The following is a 14,583-nucleotide window of genomic DNA, read 5'->3' as shown; positions in this document are numbered from 1 at the left end:
AGATTTCCTAAGCATCTTTGCTATCATCTCCAGTCAAGCTGTCCTCATCCCTTAAGTCCCCTTTCCCCATAGTTGTCAGTGATAGCTTCTTAAAATCCAAATTAGGCCACCTCACCACCACCCTGCTTACCACTTTTAAATCTTCATTTGTACATGGATAGATTACCCTTTACTGTTATGACTTCTCTTAAAGCCTTCATAGAATAATTTCACTTGAAAGGTTAGGAGGCAACTGTGATGTCAAATTCTCAGTTTCTGATAGCAACATATACAGATGACTTCAAGGAGAAAGCCCAGGGAGTGGGACAATAGTTCTGTACCCTAATTTGAAAAGAACCTGTTTATTAACTAGTGTTTTTCATAAAAGTTTGTTATCCTTTTTATTGGCATATATTAGCTATATAATATTGAATTTTGTTATGATATATATATAATGAATTTCGATCATACCCACCCTTTATTACCCTCTCATTCCTTTCCCACTTCCTTAACCCCCTCCTTTCCAGCTATTTATCATTCATTCATTCATTGGTTGGTTCATCTGCTCATTTCTTTCTGTTTTGTTTGGTTTTGCTGTGAGGAGCACACAAGACCTGACCTTTCCTTGTATAGTATTATCTTGAGGAACCTCAACTGATTTCAAAAGAAAATAAAAAGATAAGAAATGCTTTAAATATTTAAACCTGAAGCCAGGCATGGTGGCACACACCTGTAATCCCAGCACTCAGGAGACAGAAGCAGGCGAATCTCTGTCAGTTCAAGGCCAGCCTAGTCTACAGAGTGAGTCCAGACAGCCAAGACTACAGAGAGAAACCCTGTCTTGAAAAAAAAATTAAACCCTGAGAAATATTGCTCATAATAAAATGCCAAAATAAATTGATTTACTTTTGCTATATTTCTCATTACTCATTTAAAAATTAATTATTTTATTTTGTGTGCATGAGTATATGTGTTCAATGTGCCTGTGGAAGTCAGAAGAGGGAATCTGATCTCTTGGAACTAGAATTAAGGCTGGTTGTGAACCACCATATGGGTTCTGAATACCAAATCGAGGTCCTCTGTAAGGGCGACAACTTAAACATTGAGCCATCTGTCTATCCCATCATTATCATTTTTAAGTATCTGAAAAGCTTGGTGACAAGGAAACTTGTATAGGCTTATGTCAGCATTTCAGACATTTATTTTATCAGAGAGCCTTGCTTTTGAATGACATTTTATTACTCTACAGGGTACACAGAATATACATATATACATACATGTAAACATAATATATAAGATGTACAATATATAAATATAAATTTATAGTATATAAAATAAGAGTATATATAATTTGGGAAACCCAATGTCCATATAGGACATCACCCTTTCTGTGGAGAATTTGAAGTAGAAAATGGTTTATCCAGTGCCATATGAGTAGTTATCAAGTCTGGTATTTATTTCTTGATTTTCCCTACTGAACTTCAAGTAAGTTTCTTCTTTTTCTTTCTTTCTTTCTTTCTTTTCTTTCTTTTTTTTTTTTTTTTTTTTTTTTTCTTTTCGAGACAGGGTTTCTCTGTGTAGCCTTGGCTGTCCTGGACTCGCTTTGTGGACCAGGCTGGCCTCGAACTCACAGCGATCTGCCTGCCCCTGCCTCCTGAGTGCTGGGATTAAAGGCATTTCTTAATGGATCAATAGATTATATCATTTCATTTCACACACACCCACACCCCTTCATCCAGCTACTTAGCTACACATTGATAACTTACAAGTTACTGGTAAATATTATGTGTAAGAAACTAAAGAATTAATAATGTACATTGGCTTCTCATTTGTTATATGCTTATGTTTTTTCATCTATTATAATTTCTGTTCTGACATATATACCTTTCTTCCACTGCCTTTGCAATTTGTGGGTTTTCTTCTTACTTTTTTGTTGGAAATACTGTGGCTGCTTTGCCTCAAGCATAATTTAATTAGGGGCATTGCTGTTTGTCACCATTCAGGAAAATGCTACACTGTAAAGGGTATTGTAATTGTCACAATGATAATGAAGGGAAGGAGGAGACAGGCAAGGTAATAATATGCTAGCCTGGTTATTAACATTGAGCCTTTGGCATTTTTGCCTGTCATCTTTTGTTGATATGGCTGTCCTCCTAAAAGATAAACATGTGACCAATTTGATGAGTTTAATTTAGCAAGAGCAAAAAATGTTACCAGATAAAGAAGATCATGGTGAGTTGATAGAGACAGCCCATGCTTCCTGTCTCCTGTTTCTGTTCTCTGAGGGTACATAGCTGTGATCGAGAAAATAGTTTTGTCAGGGAGCAAGATTAGAAAGCATTGAAAGGAAATGCTCACACTGACTGCATCAGCTGTAATGGAGCTTATCTGATGTAGTGACTCAGCCACTGTGAATCTGACTATGTATGTGCTCTGTTTTGTATAGAGAATCGTCATCCAAGACCTGCCAGAAGTCACAAGAAAAAATGGGGAGGGGTAAGTTTCTCTTTCCTTTTAAAATGATTTAAGTTCTCTTAATAGTGATCCAGTGTAACTGGGAAATTGAGATGAAAAGTATGTTTCTAGGTGCATAAATTATATTTTTTCCCTATTGATGGAAAATATTGTTTGATTCAGGACTGTGTAGAAATAGACCAACATACTTATACTGTGTTTTACTTACTGGTTTTTGAATTTATTCTGATTTTTTGTTTTCTTCTTATTGTTGTTGTTATTGGTGGTGGTGGTGTGTATTTGTAGTAGCTCAAATTTGATATTACATAAATCTGCCCAAATTCCTACCTCCTTGACTCCTGGCCCCACTCTCTCTCCCTCTTCCTCCTCTCTCCCCTCCCTAAATTCCAACTTCTTTATATCTCTACGAAAGTTACCCATATGCTTTGATGGTATCTAAGTTTTGTTAGTAGTAACACAGATGGGCTGACTCAGTAATTAACTGCACTTACTCTTCTTCAAGAGGACCTGGCTTGGGTTCCCTCTACCTACATCAGGCACCTGACAACTGATTTATCTCCAGTTTCAGGTGTTCCAATACCCTGTGGCCTCTGTAGGCATCTGTGTACACATTGTACACACAAACTCATTCAAGCACCTATATATTCACATACATAAAAATAAATTACTAAATCTTAAAGAAAATAAGTAGAAAGTATAGTAACACAAATTAAAGGTCCTATTATGTGCCAGTATTTTTTATTTATTTTAAAGCAGGTAAGTCAACACGAAAAACCATTATATGACTTCTTTGTGCTTATTTTCGGTTTTTCATATGGCTATTGGACATTGGACAATATAGACATTTAAGGTCATTTCATTACTTATATGGACCACCCATAACATGGACTTTATAAATAATTCTAAGATATAAGAACCATAAAAGGGATGTGCTATAAAGGGTATTAAGGAAAGATGTTATGTGAAGTGCTGCATATGAATCCAGAATTTAAGTTCCACAGCCACTACTTCACTTTAATCTCAACACTTTTCTAAGTGGAATTTTTTTCCATCTTTGAGGAAGAATTAATGCATCCTTCAGAGGATGTGGTTAGCATAATGTGATGATATATGCTTAAAGCTATAAAGTTTAATAGCATAGAGCAGTGGTATCAGCTTATTGCTACCTTTATTGAATAAGTGTATCTTTATGGACCTTTTAATGGTCAAAATGAAGTTATTTGATCAGAGGCTTTTGAAAGCAACAGAGTGGGGCTCTGAAACTCACTGAGAGTTTTGTCTTAAGTTGCTTGCCTCACCATCATATGTATCTTTACAGGCAGTCTCCACATCACAGATCACTCATGGGAATTCCTTCTGTACCTTGTTGCTCCTGTGTGCATAGAGCTTCCTTTGGAAGTTAATTTGTTTTAGAGATCCCAGTTCTTGCCAAACATTTACAAAAGATGCCAACCTCCAACTACTGACAGTTTTTTTAATTGAGTAATAACTTTACATACAAATACAACAAGACCCATTTCTAGAATTAATCCATGCTTGCTGCATCCTAAAGTCAGTGGAAGCTTTCAGAATATCTCAGTTCTTGGTTGTCATCCAATCTGCAAAGCTACAGGCAGATTTGGAGAATTCCCTAGCTGTTGGCATCCATTGTCACCATATGGAAAAGAGCTGCACTAAGTCAAAAGAACCCATTCTTGTTTCTTTTTTTAATTTTCAGACTGGGATCATTAGGGGCCTCATTTAAAAGATGTTGAAGCAAATAGCCATTCAGTGCTCAGGCAATTAATAGAATAGAACATAGTAATGTAATCTGCAAAGATGGGCATATTTCCAACCTGGAGGTTGAAAAAAAGGAAGTGCTTCAAATAAGCTGTTTTTTGACTACTGGTGGTGACCACCTGGAAAACATTCTTGTAAATGTCAAAGAGACACCATACTTTATTCTTGAAGTGTTACTTAAGTTTGCATGATTATATTGGTTAATTGCTGGTAATTTTAGTGGAAAAAACAGAATGTTACTGTGTGCTCATGATTTTCTTTTCTTTTCTTTTTTTTCTGCTCTGTAATGAAGTTTAGTGCATTTCATAATCATTCTTATAAATAAAACTCAATATGTTATATACTAGGACACATTTGCAAAGATGGCATCAGGTTTGTGTGAGAATTAAAATTGATGTTATTTTTTTATCCTTTAATAAGGACAAATCAATATTTTATGAATATAGGAAACTTTTCTTTGTAGGACATGAAAGATAATAAAGTTTAAAACTTTAAAAAAGGCAGAGGCAATGGCTATGTAGTTCAATTCCTAGAGTCTTTACCTATCATATACAAAGCCCTGGATTTAGTCCATAGCATTGCATACCAGTTGGTACTCCTAACACTTGGGAGATGAAGGCAATGAGAATAGATGTTCAGAATCAATCTTGAATATATAGCAAGTCTTAAGCCACCCTGTAATTTATGAGACCCCATCACAATGAAATAGGAGGGCAGGTAAAGAAAAGACATGTATATTTAGTTTCTTATTTGACTATAATCAGTATTTACTCTGTGCAGTATTAAAATCACTTTTACTCTTTATGAAGTATTTAATCAGGGCTTACTACTTAGAGCTCAAGGATTTATAAGTTATTTTATATTAATAAGTATATGCAGTACTTTGTAACTCACATATGTTTCCACTGACATTTATTTTCCTTGAGTTGTACAAAAACTTTTATATCTCCATTTATATATTTATATATAAACTATATATGTATTTATATATAAACTATAAAATATCCTCTATAGTGAATAGCCTATAGTTTTTATATTAGAAAGCCAAAATGCAGAACTAGGTCTTATGACATCATAAGTTTTCATTTCTTCTGATAAAATATGCTCTGAATATCATAATTATTAGTAATATGAGAAGTTGACTACATTATAGGAGCTCTCTGTTGCTGAGAAGTATGAGGTAATTATTATTTTTGGAAATCTGTAGTGATGGTCTAATATCATGGGGGAATAGACAGGTAGTTAAAGTGAAATAGCTTAATGTCCACTAATATTTTTAGACAGCTGAAGCACACATATCTTTCAGACAGCAAAGTGCCACAAATATAAAAACCCTGTAGTTTGTAATGATCTGTGCCTGTAATAATTCAAAGGCTAGTAGCACAGTTTGGCAAAGATCATAGTAGGTGTCAAGACAGTTCACTTCAAAAGCTTTGCTGTGAACCTTCTATAAGAAAATGAGCCTAAAGATCAAAAACTCAAGTGACACCACATGCTGGCGAGGATGTGGAGAGAGAGGAACACTCCTTCATTACTGGTGGAAATGCAAACTAGTACAACCACTTTGGAAAGCTATCTGGCGCTTTCTCAGAAAAATGGGAATAGGGCTTCCTCAAAACCCAGCTATCCCACTCCTTGGAATATACCCAGAAAATGCCCTACCACACAACAGGGACATATGCTCAACCATGTTCATAGCTGCTTTATTCATAATAGCCAGAACATGGAAACAGCCTAAATGTCCCTCAGTGGAAGAATGGATAAAGGATTTGTGGTACATTTACACTATGGACTACTACTCAGCTATAAAAAACAAGGAAATCCCAAAATTTGTGGACAAATGGCTTGATCTAGAAATTATCATAATGAGTGAGTTCACCCAGAAGCAAAAAGAGACAAACGGTATATACTCACTTATATCGAAACACTAGTCCAAGGGATACGTACCATGAAAAACTTTACTTACCAAGAAAGTGGGTCAGAGGAGAGGACATCCTATTGAGACTTTAGGTGAGAGTAGCGTGGAAGAATGGGGAAATAGAAGGATTCAAGGGGTCCTGGAAACCTACAAGAAGAACTTTATGACACGCAGATCTGGGTCCTGGGGTCCTCCTCAAACTAAGGCACCAGCCAAGGAAAATATAGGCAATAAACTTTGAACCCCTACCCAGACCTAGCCAATGAACATGATACTCTCCACAGTTGAGTGGAGAGTGAGATCTGACTTTCACACGAACTCTGGTGCCCCTTTTCTGACCATGTCCCCTGGATGGGGAGGCCTGGTGGCACTCAGAGGAAGGATAGCAAGTTACCAAGAAGAGACTTGATATTCTAAGAGCATATACAGGGGGAGGAGGTCTCCCTCAGGAACAGTCATAGAGGAGAGAGGAGGGGGGAAGCGGGAGGGAGGAATAGGAAGATACAAGGGAAGGGCTAACAATTGAGATGTAATATGAATAAATTAATAAAAAAACAATATTTTAAAAAAAGAAAAGGAACCTAAAAGAAGTAGCCCAGCAATATTTACTTGTCCTATGTGAAAGCTGCCCTTTTTGACTAAAGATCTCTTTTGCCTTTTCTTGAAACAAAGAATACAAGGTGTCACACAACACAGAATTTTATGACATTCAATGATGAGATGCTGGTTCAAAAAAGAATAATATGTGATTATATAGAAACATCTAGTAGAAAATAAGCATTTCCAAAAAGAAGAGTCTAAGAAGACTTTCCATTTTCAGGTGGAACTTAAGGCTTTATTTTTACTATTCTTCCCTTAAACAATTAATATCTTTGTTTAAAAAACTATTTTTAGAAAACACAGTACCCTTAGTAAAATCATTTTTAAGGTCATTTTTAAAAATTTTTTATTTATTTTAATTTATTCAGATAATATCCCAATTGTTATCCCTCACTTATATCTTATCTTTCCCACCTTTCCACCCTCTTCCACCCTGTTCCCTTCCCCGAGACCTCTGACAGAAGGGAACCTCCTCCCCAAACATATCACCACAGCCTATCAGGTTTCATCTGGATAGCCTGCTTCCCCTTCCTCTGTGGGTGCCCCCCACCGGTCTCACCACCAAGGGGGAAGTGATCAAATCGAGGGCACCAGAATTCATCTCAGAGGCATTCTCCACTCTCCCCACAACTATGGAGAACGAGCTGTCGATTGGCTAGATCTGACCAGGGGGTCTGGGTTTACTGCATGCATTGTCCTTGGTTGGTGTAACAGTTTGTTCAGGCCCCTCTGGGTCCAGATCCGATGGCCATAATGGGATCTTCGTGGGGCTCCTGAACCCTCTGGGTCCTTCCATCCTTCCATTCTTCCATACCACTCTCAACGATCCATCCAGAGTCTATCAGTGAGTCCCAGCATCTGTCCCAATCTTCTGCTGGGTGGAATCTCTCAGAAGACATCCATGTTGGGCTAGTATCCACTGATAAGTGAGTATATACCATGTGTGTCTTTCTGGGTTTGGGTTACATACTCAGGATGAAAGTTTCTAGTTCAATCCATTTGCCTGCGAATTTCAAGGTTTCCTTGTTTTTAATAGCTGAGTAGTATTCCATTGTGCAAATTTACCATTTTTTTTTTATCCATTCTTCTGTTTAGTGGCATGTAGGTTGTTTCCAGATTCTGGCTATTAAAAATAAAGCTGCTATGAACATAGTTGAGCAAATGTCCTTGTTGTATGATGGAGCATATTTTGTGTATATGCTCAAGAGTGGTATGGCTGGGTCTTGTGGTAGCATTATTCCCAATTTTCTGAGATTTCCAAACTGGTTGTTCCAGTTTTGCACTCCCACCAGCAATGTAGGAATGCTCCCCTTTCTCCATATTTTTGCTAGCATGTACTGTCACCTGAATTTTACTTACTTATTTTTCTTTTTTTACATATACATTTATATTATTACACATATACAATAAACTTCCTACAGCAAGAAGAACCATGAAACAATCAGGAATTATATTAATGTTACATTCATAGTGGTTTGGCTATTTGTATTTGGCAACCTTGAAGAAAACATTTTTCCTATCTTGGTGCATCTAAAATTCTGAATGTAAACCAATATCTATCATATCTCATCTTTATCAATTTAAAACATCTATCTAGACCTAAAAAACATCTTAATCCCTAAACAACTAAACTTTATTATAAAACTAAACTATCTGGTCTTCAATCCCATCAGAGATTTGAGAAGGAATAAAATTAATTAAATGAGTAAACAGAAAGTGCAGGTTAGCAGCTTCCAAAATGAGAAAATGGCAGAGACAGTTTGCTGTTTGAACAGTCACTCAAAACTCTACATAATGTTGGAGCACCATCTTCAGCCTTCTGGCCCAGTATATCAGACAGACATATTTGTGAGGCAGCAACTATTGGGGTCTTGCTTATCCTGTCTTGGCAGAGTCTAGCCATTGACTCTGCCTACTTTCAAGCTTGCCCATTTTTAGGCAGAATTCTGTCTGTGGCCAAAATGAGGACACCCATTCTTGTAAGTGTAAGATGGACTCTCAGAGGGGTTCTGACTTGCATTTCTCTGATAACCAAGGACATTGCACATTTCTTTAGGAGTTTCTTGGTCATTCAGTGTTCTTCTGCTGACAATTCTCTGTTTAACTCTGTATCCCATATATTAATTGTATTATTTGTTTTGGTGGCGTTTAATTCCCTGACTCCTTTATATATTTGGATATTAGCCCTTTGTCAGATGTTTAGTTGGTGAAGATCTTTTCCCAGTTTGTAGGCTGTTGTTTTGTTCTGTTAACAGTGTCCTTTGCCTTACAGAAGGTTTTCAGTTTCATGAGGTCCCGTTTATTAATTGCCTGAGCTGTTGGTGTTCTGCTCATGAAGTTGTCTCCTATGCCAATGAGTTCAAGGCTATTCCCCACTTTTTCTTCTAAAGATTTAGTGTGTCTGGTTTTATGTTGAGGTCTTTGATCCACTTAGACTTATGTTTTGTTCAGGGTGATAAATATTGATGCATTTGCATTTTTCTACATGTAGACATCCAGGTAGACCAGCACCATTTTTTGAAGATGCCATCTTTTTTCCATTGTATGGTTTTGGCTTCTTTGTCAAAAATCAAGTGCCCATAGGTGTGTGGGTTTATTTCTGAGTCTTGAATCTGATTTCATTGACCAACCATCTTACTTCTATGCCAGTATCATGCCATTTTTATTACTGTTGCCCAATAGTACAGCTTGAGAATAGGCATGTAGATTCCTATGGACGACCTTTCAGTTTGTTAAAATGGTGGATGACATTGACAGAATTCAGTATATCGAGCCATCCCTGCATGACTGGAATGAAGCTTACTTTGTCATGGTGAATGATATCTTTGATGTGTGCTTGAATTTGGTTTGTGAGTGTTTTTAATGAGTATTTTTCATCAGTTTTCATGAGGGAAATTGGCCTGAAATTCTTTGTTGGGTCTTTCTTTAAAGTATCAAGGCAGCTGTAACCTCATATAATGAGTTTGATAATGTTCCATCTCCACGGTGTTGGTTGTTATGTCACTTTCTTTTTCTTTCTAATTTTATGAACTTTCCTCTTAGCACTGCTTTTATTGTATCACATAAATTTGGGTATGGTGTCCATCATTTTCATTGAATTTTAGGAAGTCCCTAATTTCTTTATGTCTTCTCTGACCCACTTATCATTGAGTAGAGAGTTGTTCAGTTTCAAAGTGTGTGTGTAACCTTTTTGTTGCTTCTATTGTTATTGGGGTTCAGCTTTAGTCCATGGTGGTCTGATAGGATACAAGTTATTATTTCAATCTTCTTGAATCTGCTGAGGCTTGCTTTGTGACATACTATATGGTCAGTTTTGGAGAATGTTCCATGAGGTGTTGAGAAGAAGGTATAATCTTTCATGTTTGGGTAAAAATTTCTGTAGATATCTTTTAGATCCATTTGATTCATGGTATCTGATAATGTCATTGTTTCTTTGTTTAGCTTCTATTTCATTGGTGAAAGTGGGGTGTTGCAGTCTCCCACTATTATTAATATGTCAGGATCAATGTGTGATTGAAGCTTAATTAATGTTTCTTTACAAATGTGGGTCCGTTTGTATTTGGGGCATAGATGTTCAGAATTGCAATGTCATCTTGGTTGAGTTTTTCTTTTTTGAATATGAAGTGTCCTTCCACATCTCTTTTTATTAATTCTGGTTGAAGTCTATTTTATAGATATTAGAATGGCTATTCCAGCTTGCTTCTTGTGTCCATTTTCTTAGAAGACCTTTTTCCAGCTCTTTATTCTCAGGTAATGTCTATCTTTGTGGCTGAGAGTTTTTTCCTTGTATGCAGCAGAATATTGGTTTCTGTTTGCACATCCATTTGTTAATCTGTGTCTCCTTATTGTAGTTGATTTTGGGGACAATTAGTCACCAGTGACTGTTAAGTCCTTTCATTTTGATGTTGGTTGTGGTAATGTGTTTGTGTGCTTCTCTAGTTTTTGTTTTGCTAATGTGATGTTATTTATTTCCTGTTTTCCTGGGTGTAGTTTGCTTTCTTCGGTTGGAGTTTTCCTTACGGTACTGAATATTAGGCTGAACTTGTGGATAGGTATTGTAATATCTTTTTCTCCATCTATGGTTATTGAACGTTTTTCTGGGTATAGTAGTCTGGCCTATCATTTGTGGTCTCATATGGTTTGCAAAGCATCTGCTCCAGGCCCTTCTAACTTTTATGGTTTCTGCTGAAATGTGGGGTATGATTCTGATAGATTTGCCATTGTATATTACTTGGCCTTTTTCTCTTGCTACTCTTATTTTTTTTTTTTTTTTTTTGTTCTGTACCCTTTGCATTTTCATTATTATGTGGTGAGAGGTTTTTCTTTTCTCATCCACACCTTCATTAGGAAAGATTTGAGGTTATTTTCTTGTGTCTCAGATGGGTTATTATGAATTTTCCAGGGCTGATTGCTTTGAGATAACTGGGTTCTGGTGATCCCATAATATTTTAGCTTTTGTTGTCTACATTTTTACACTGACCTTTAGCTATCTTGCTGGCTTTGGCATTGGGTGGTAGTTTCTGGTGTCCTTCACTGGCCATTAATAGCAGCTAGTAGGTGGATGGCTATAGGTTGAGACCTGTCATCTGCGGACATCAGATGGACCAAATGGGTGACTTGAGGTCAGATCAACCTGTGTTCCACACTGTGGTATCTCCTCTGGGCAGGGAGACTCGACACTGTTTTGTAGCCCACAGTTCCTGCTGAGACACATAGTGCAGGTGCAATATGCCCTGATAGGCATGTGGCTAGACCTTGGAGCCCAACCCTGTGTTTGTATGGACCTGGGAACTTTCTGTGGATTTTGCCAGGTGACCTGATGTCAGATCCACTTGTGTTCCAGACTGTGCCATCTCCTCTGGTCTAGAAGACCCAGATGGGGTTTTCTTTTTTTGGTAGTCCACAGTTTCATCTGAGTCACAGAGCTCAGATGCTGCATTCCCTGCCATGATTGTGGCTAGTCCTTGGAGCCTGTACCAGTACCTGTGTGGACCAAGGAACTTTCTGTGGATTGGCTAGGAGACCTGAGGTCGGGTCCACTTGTGTTCCAGACCGTGAGGTGTGATCTGGCTTAGAAAATGCAAACACTAGTGTTTTGTAGTCTTCAGTTCAGTCTGATACCCAGATCACAAGCAAGTGTGGCCTGCAAGCAGGTGAGTGGCTGGACTGAGGAGGCTGTGCACATGCCTGCAGGGACCCAGGGGCTTTTCTATGGATTAACCAGGTGTCCAGAGGCTAGACCCACCCATGCTCCACACAGTGTGGACCCTTCTCACTAACCCTGGTGATATATAGTTCTGCCTTCGTCCCTTAGGTCACTGTGTAATCCCTGCTGTCCTCCTGATCAGGCACAGTGTGTGTTTGGGCTGGCCATCTTGGATTCTCCTCTAAATAATATCTTTTTCCACAAAATAAATTGCTTTTTTTTCTTGCTTTGGGTTTATTTGTAAAAACAGCACAGGACACTGGTCATCTGTAAATAGTGTGTAGGTAGGTGTGTCACACCAGGCCATCTGCCTTCACATTGGCAGAAGCCTTTTCTGTGGGGCCTTCACAGGGGCCTGGGCAGCTTTGGGAGCCTGAACTGGGGCTGAAGCCTGGGCCTTAGCTGCACTGGCAGCCTCTGCCCTCATTTGAACCTTGGGCTTTGATTGGCAGAGCCTACAACCCTTGGCCATGTAGCTTCGAATACTCTTTCCAAGCTTGGGATGAGCGATGAAAGCAAGCTGGCTGAGTTTGCAGCTGGGGCCCTTTGTCATCTTGGGTTTAATGGCCTTAGGCTTCACAAGGGCCTTAATGGCCTCTGCACATGTACTCGTTGCCTTTGCATTGTTTGCCTGCATTTTCTTCAGACCTTTCTTGTGCTTCTTGGCAAAGCGCATGTTCCTCAGGAACTTGGGGTCAAGCCGATTAAGAGAGTCGTATCTTTGGTACCATTTCTGTGCCATTTGCAGGACTGGTTGTGTGTGGTGTGGTTCTTGGACTTGGCCATGTCTTCAAGGTAACCTGTGGCTCCCACAGAGCCTGGGACTGGAAGAGAAAGAGCAACAAATTGCTTTTTTACTGTGGTAATTTTTATAAACTGAATTCTGATTTGTAAAACTATATCTGTTATATGAAATTATTTTCTGTGTTAGAACTCATTGCATTTATAACTGCTTTTTCTGTAATTTGTGGCATCTATTTGTTATTCATGGCTACTGTCTTCACCTTAAGACCAGAAGTGCTGAGGAAGCCCATCATGTTGTTTGGATCTCTGAGTTCGAGGCCAGTCTTGTCTACAAAGGGAGTCCAGGATTACATAGAGAGACCCTGTCTCGAAAAACAAAAAAACAAACAAAAATAACAACAACAACAAAAAAGTAAACCATAGGTGCTCCCTCCCATCATTTACAAAATGGGAAATATGGCCATGCATCTTTTAACATGCTGCTTTTCTGCGGTTCTTTATAGAACTTCTCATACCTGGAGTAGCAAGCAGGGATTATTTGGAAACAATAGTGAGGAAGTGTGAAGGTAGCTTAACATTTTTTCTCCTTCTCCTTTTACAGTATTCTGATTTTGGAATGCATTCAAATGCTCAGGTAAAAAACAAAGTTCAAAGTTTAGAAGAGTGTCTCAGATTTAGAAAACCTGAGTCTGAAAAGTCACTTTTTATCTTCATGTTCCACACATACTGGTACCATGACCTTGATGTTCTGCTATGAGTGGATATAGAATAGTGATGTCAATTGTGGCATCCCTTGGCCTGGGCATGATGGCATAGGCCTGTAAACCAGGTCAGAAGGTGGAAGGAGAAAGATCAGGAATTTAAATTCATATTTACAGTTGAAGGCCAGTTTGTCATATGTGAAAACCTGTTTTTTTTTTTTTTAATTACAAGAAGTTTATTAAATGTGCATGGGGAGAGGAGGAAAGGGGGAGGGGTACCTCAGAGAGACAGAGACAGAGAGAGGAAGGGAGAGGAGGAGACAGAGTTAAGAGAGAGATAAGAAAGAATGGGGGGGGTAAGATGACAACTTCTTTAAAAAAAACAAAACAAACAAAAAGCAAAAAAGTTCCCCCTGATGATGATAAAATGGTGATTAAAAAGTCTTGAAAAAAATTTTTAATTAAAAGAAAGAACCCATGTCCAAATGTCTCAAACATTCAAACAAATAAACAAAAACAAAAATGATTTTAATTTAAAAGAAGAAGAAACAAATTAAAAAATGATCCTTAGGATTTAGAACATGTTCATAGTGATTAGCGCTTTGTGTGTTGCTATTTAAGGGTTATTTTCCCCACTGGTGCAAGGAAGACTTTGATAAAAATGAAACAAAACACAAAGCAGTTAATGAATTCTGGTTTCTTTCTGGTTGTGCATTTTTAATGGCTGAGTCCTCTCTCCAGCCAGTATTCCAATCTCTTAAAGGATAGTTATATGGTGTAAAATCACAAAACTCAGAAAATAAAATGCTTTCTTTAAAACTAACAACAAAACAAAACAAAAACATTGGTCCTGTATAGATTAAAGCTCTGTCCTCATAGTAAGTTTTGATAAGTTGAGAACATGGTTGAGTTCTTTGGGGCTAAAGCCAGGAGTAATGTAGCACAGCACTATGAGGAAGATGACATTAGACATAACATGTCTCAATTCTTTGCAAAATGACAGTCTCAAAATATATGGCTTAATTTTATTTGGGAGCTCCCTGTTTCAAGTAAGGGCATTTATTTAAAGTCAATTAATTGTTTCATTTTGTCTCTATTAAATTTGAGTCTCTTTATTACGGTGACATTCATCTTGCTGCAGTTTAGATGATGTCACGAGTTTATTGTAAGCACTTAATCTT

At 37.8% G+C, this 14,583-nt stretch overlaps 1 protein-coding gene across 4 annotated transcripts in view; it reads left to right on the top strand.

Moving 5' to 3' along the window:
* Prrg1 (proline rich and Gla domain 1) overlaps positions 1 to 14,583 on the top strand; it is a 103,338-nt gene that overhangs the window by 43,066 nt on the left and 45,689 nt on the right. For all 4 annotated transcript variants that reach the window (XM_051142389.1, XM_051142390.1, XM_051142391.1 and 1 more), the window contains one exon: positions 2,426 to 2,475. In XM_051142389.1, coding sequence (XP_050998346.1) covers positions 2,466 to 2,475 — 10 coding nt within the window. In that variant the 5' untranslated portion in view covers positions 2,426 to 2,465. The remainder of the gene's footprint in view (positions 1 to 2,425; positions 2,476 to 14,583) is intronic.

The sequence above is a fragment of the Acomys russatus genome, chromosome X (genome assembly GCF_903995435.1).
Source record: "Acomys russatus chromosome X, mAcoRus1.1, whole genome shotgun sequence".
Lineage (NCBI taxonomy): Eukaryota > Metazoa > Chordata > Mammalia > Rodentia > Muridae > Acomys > Acomys russatus.
Note: the sequence above shows the minus strand (reverse complement) of the source record. Positions and strands in the feature narration are given on the sequence as shown.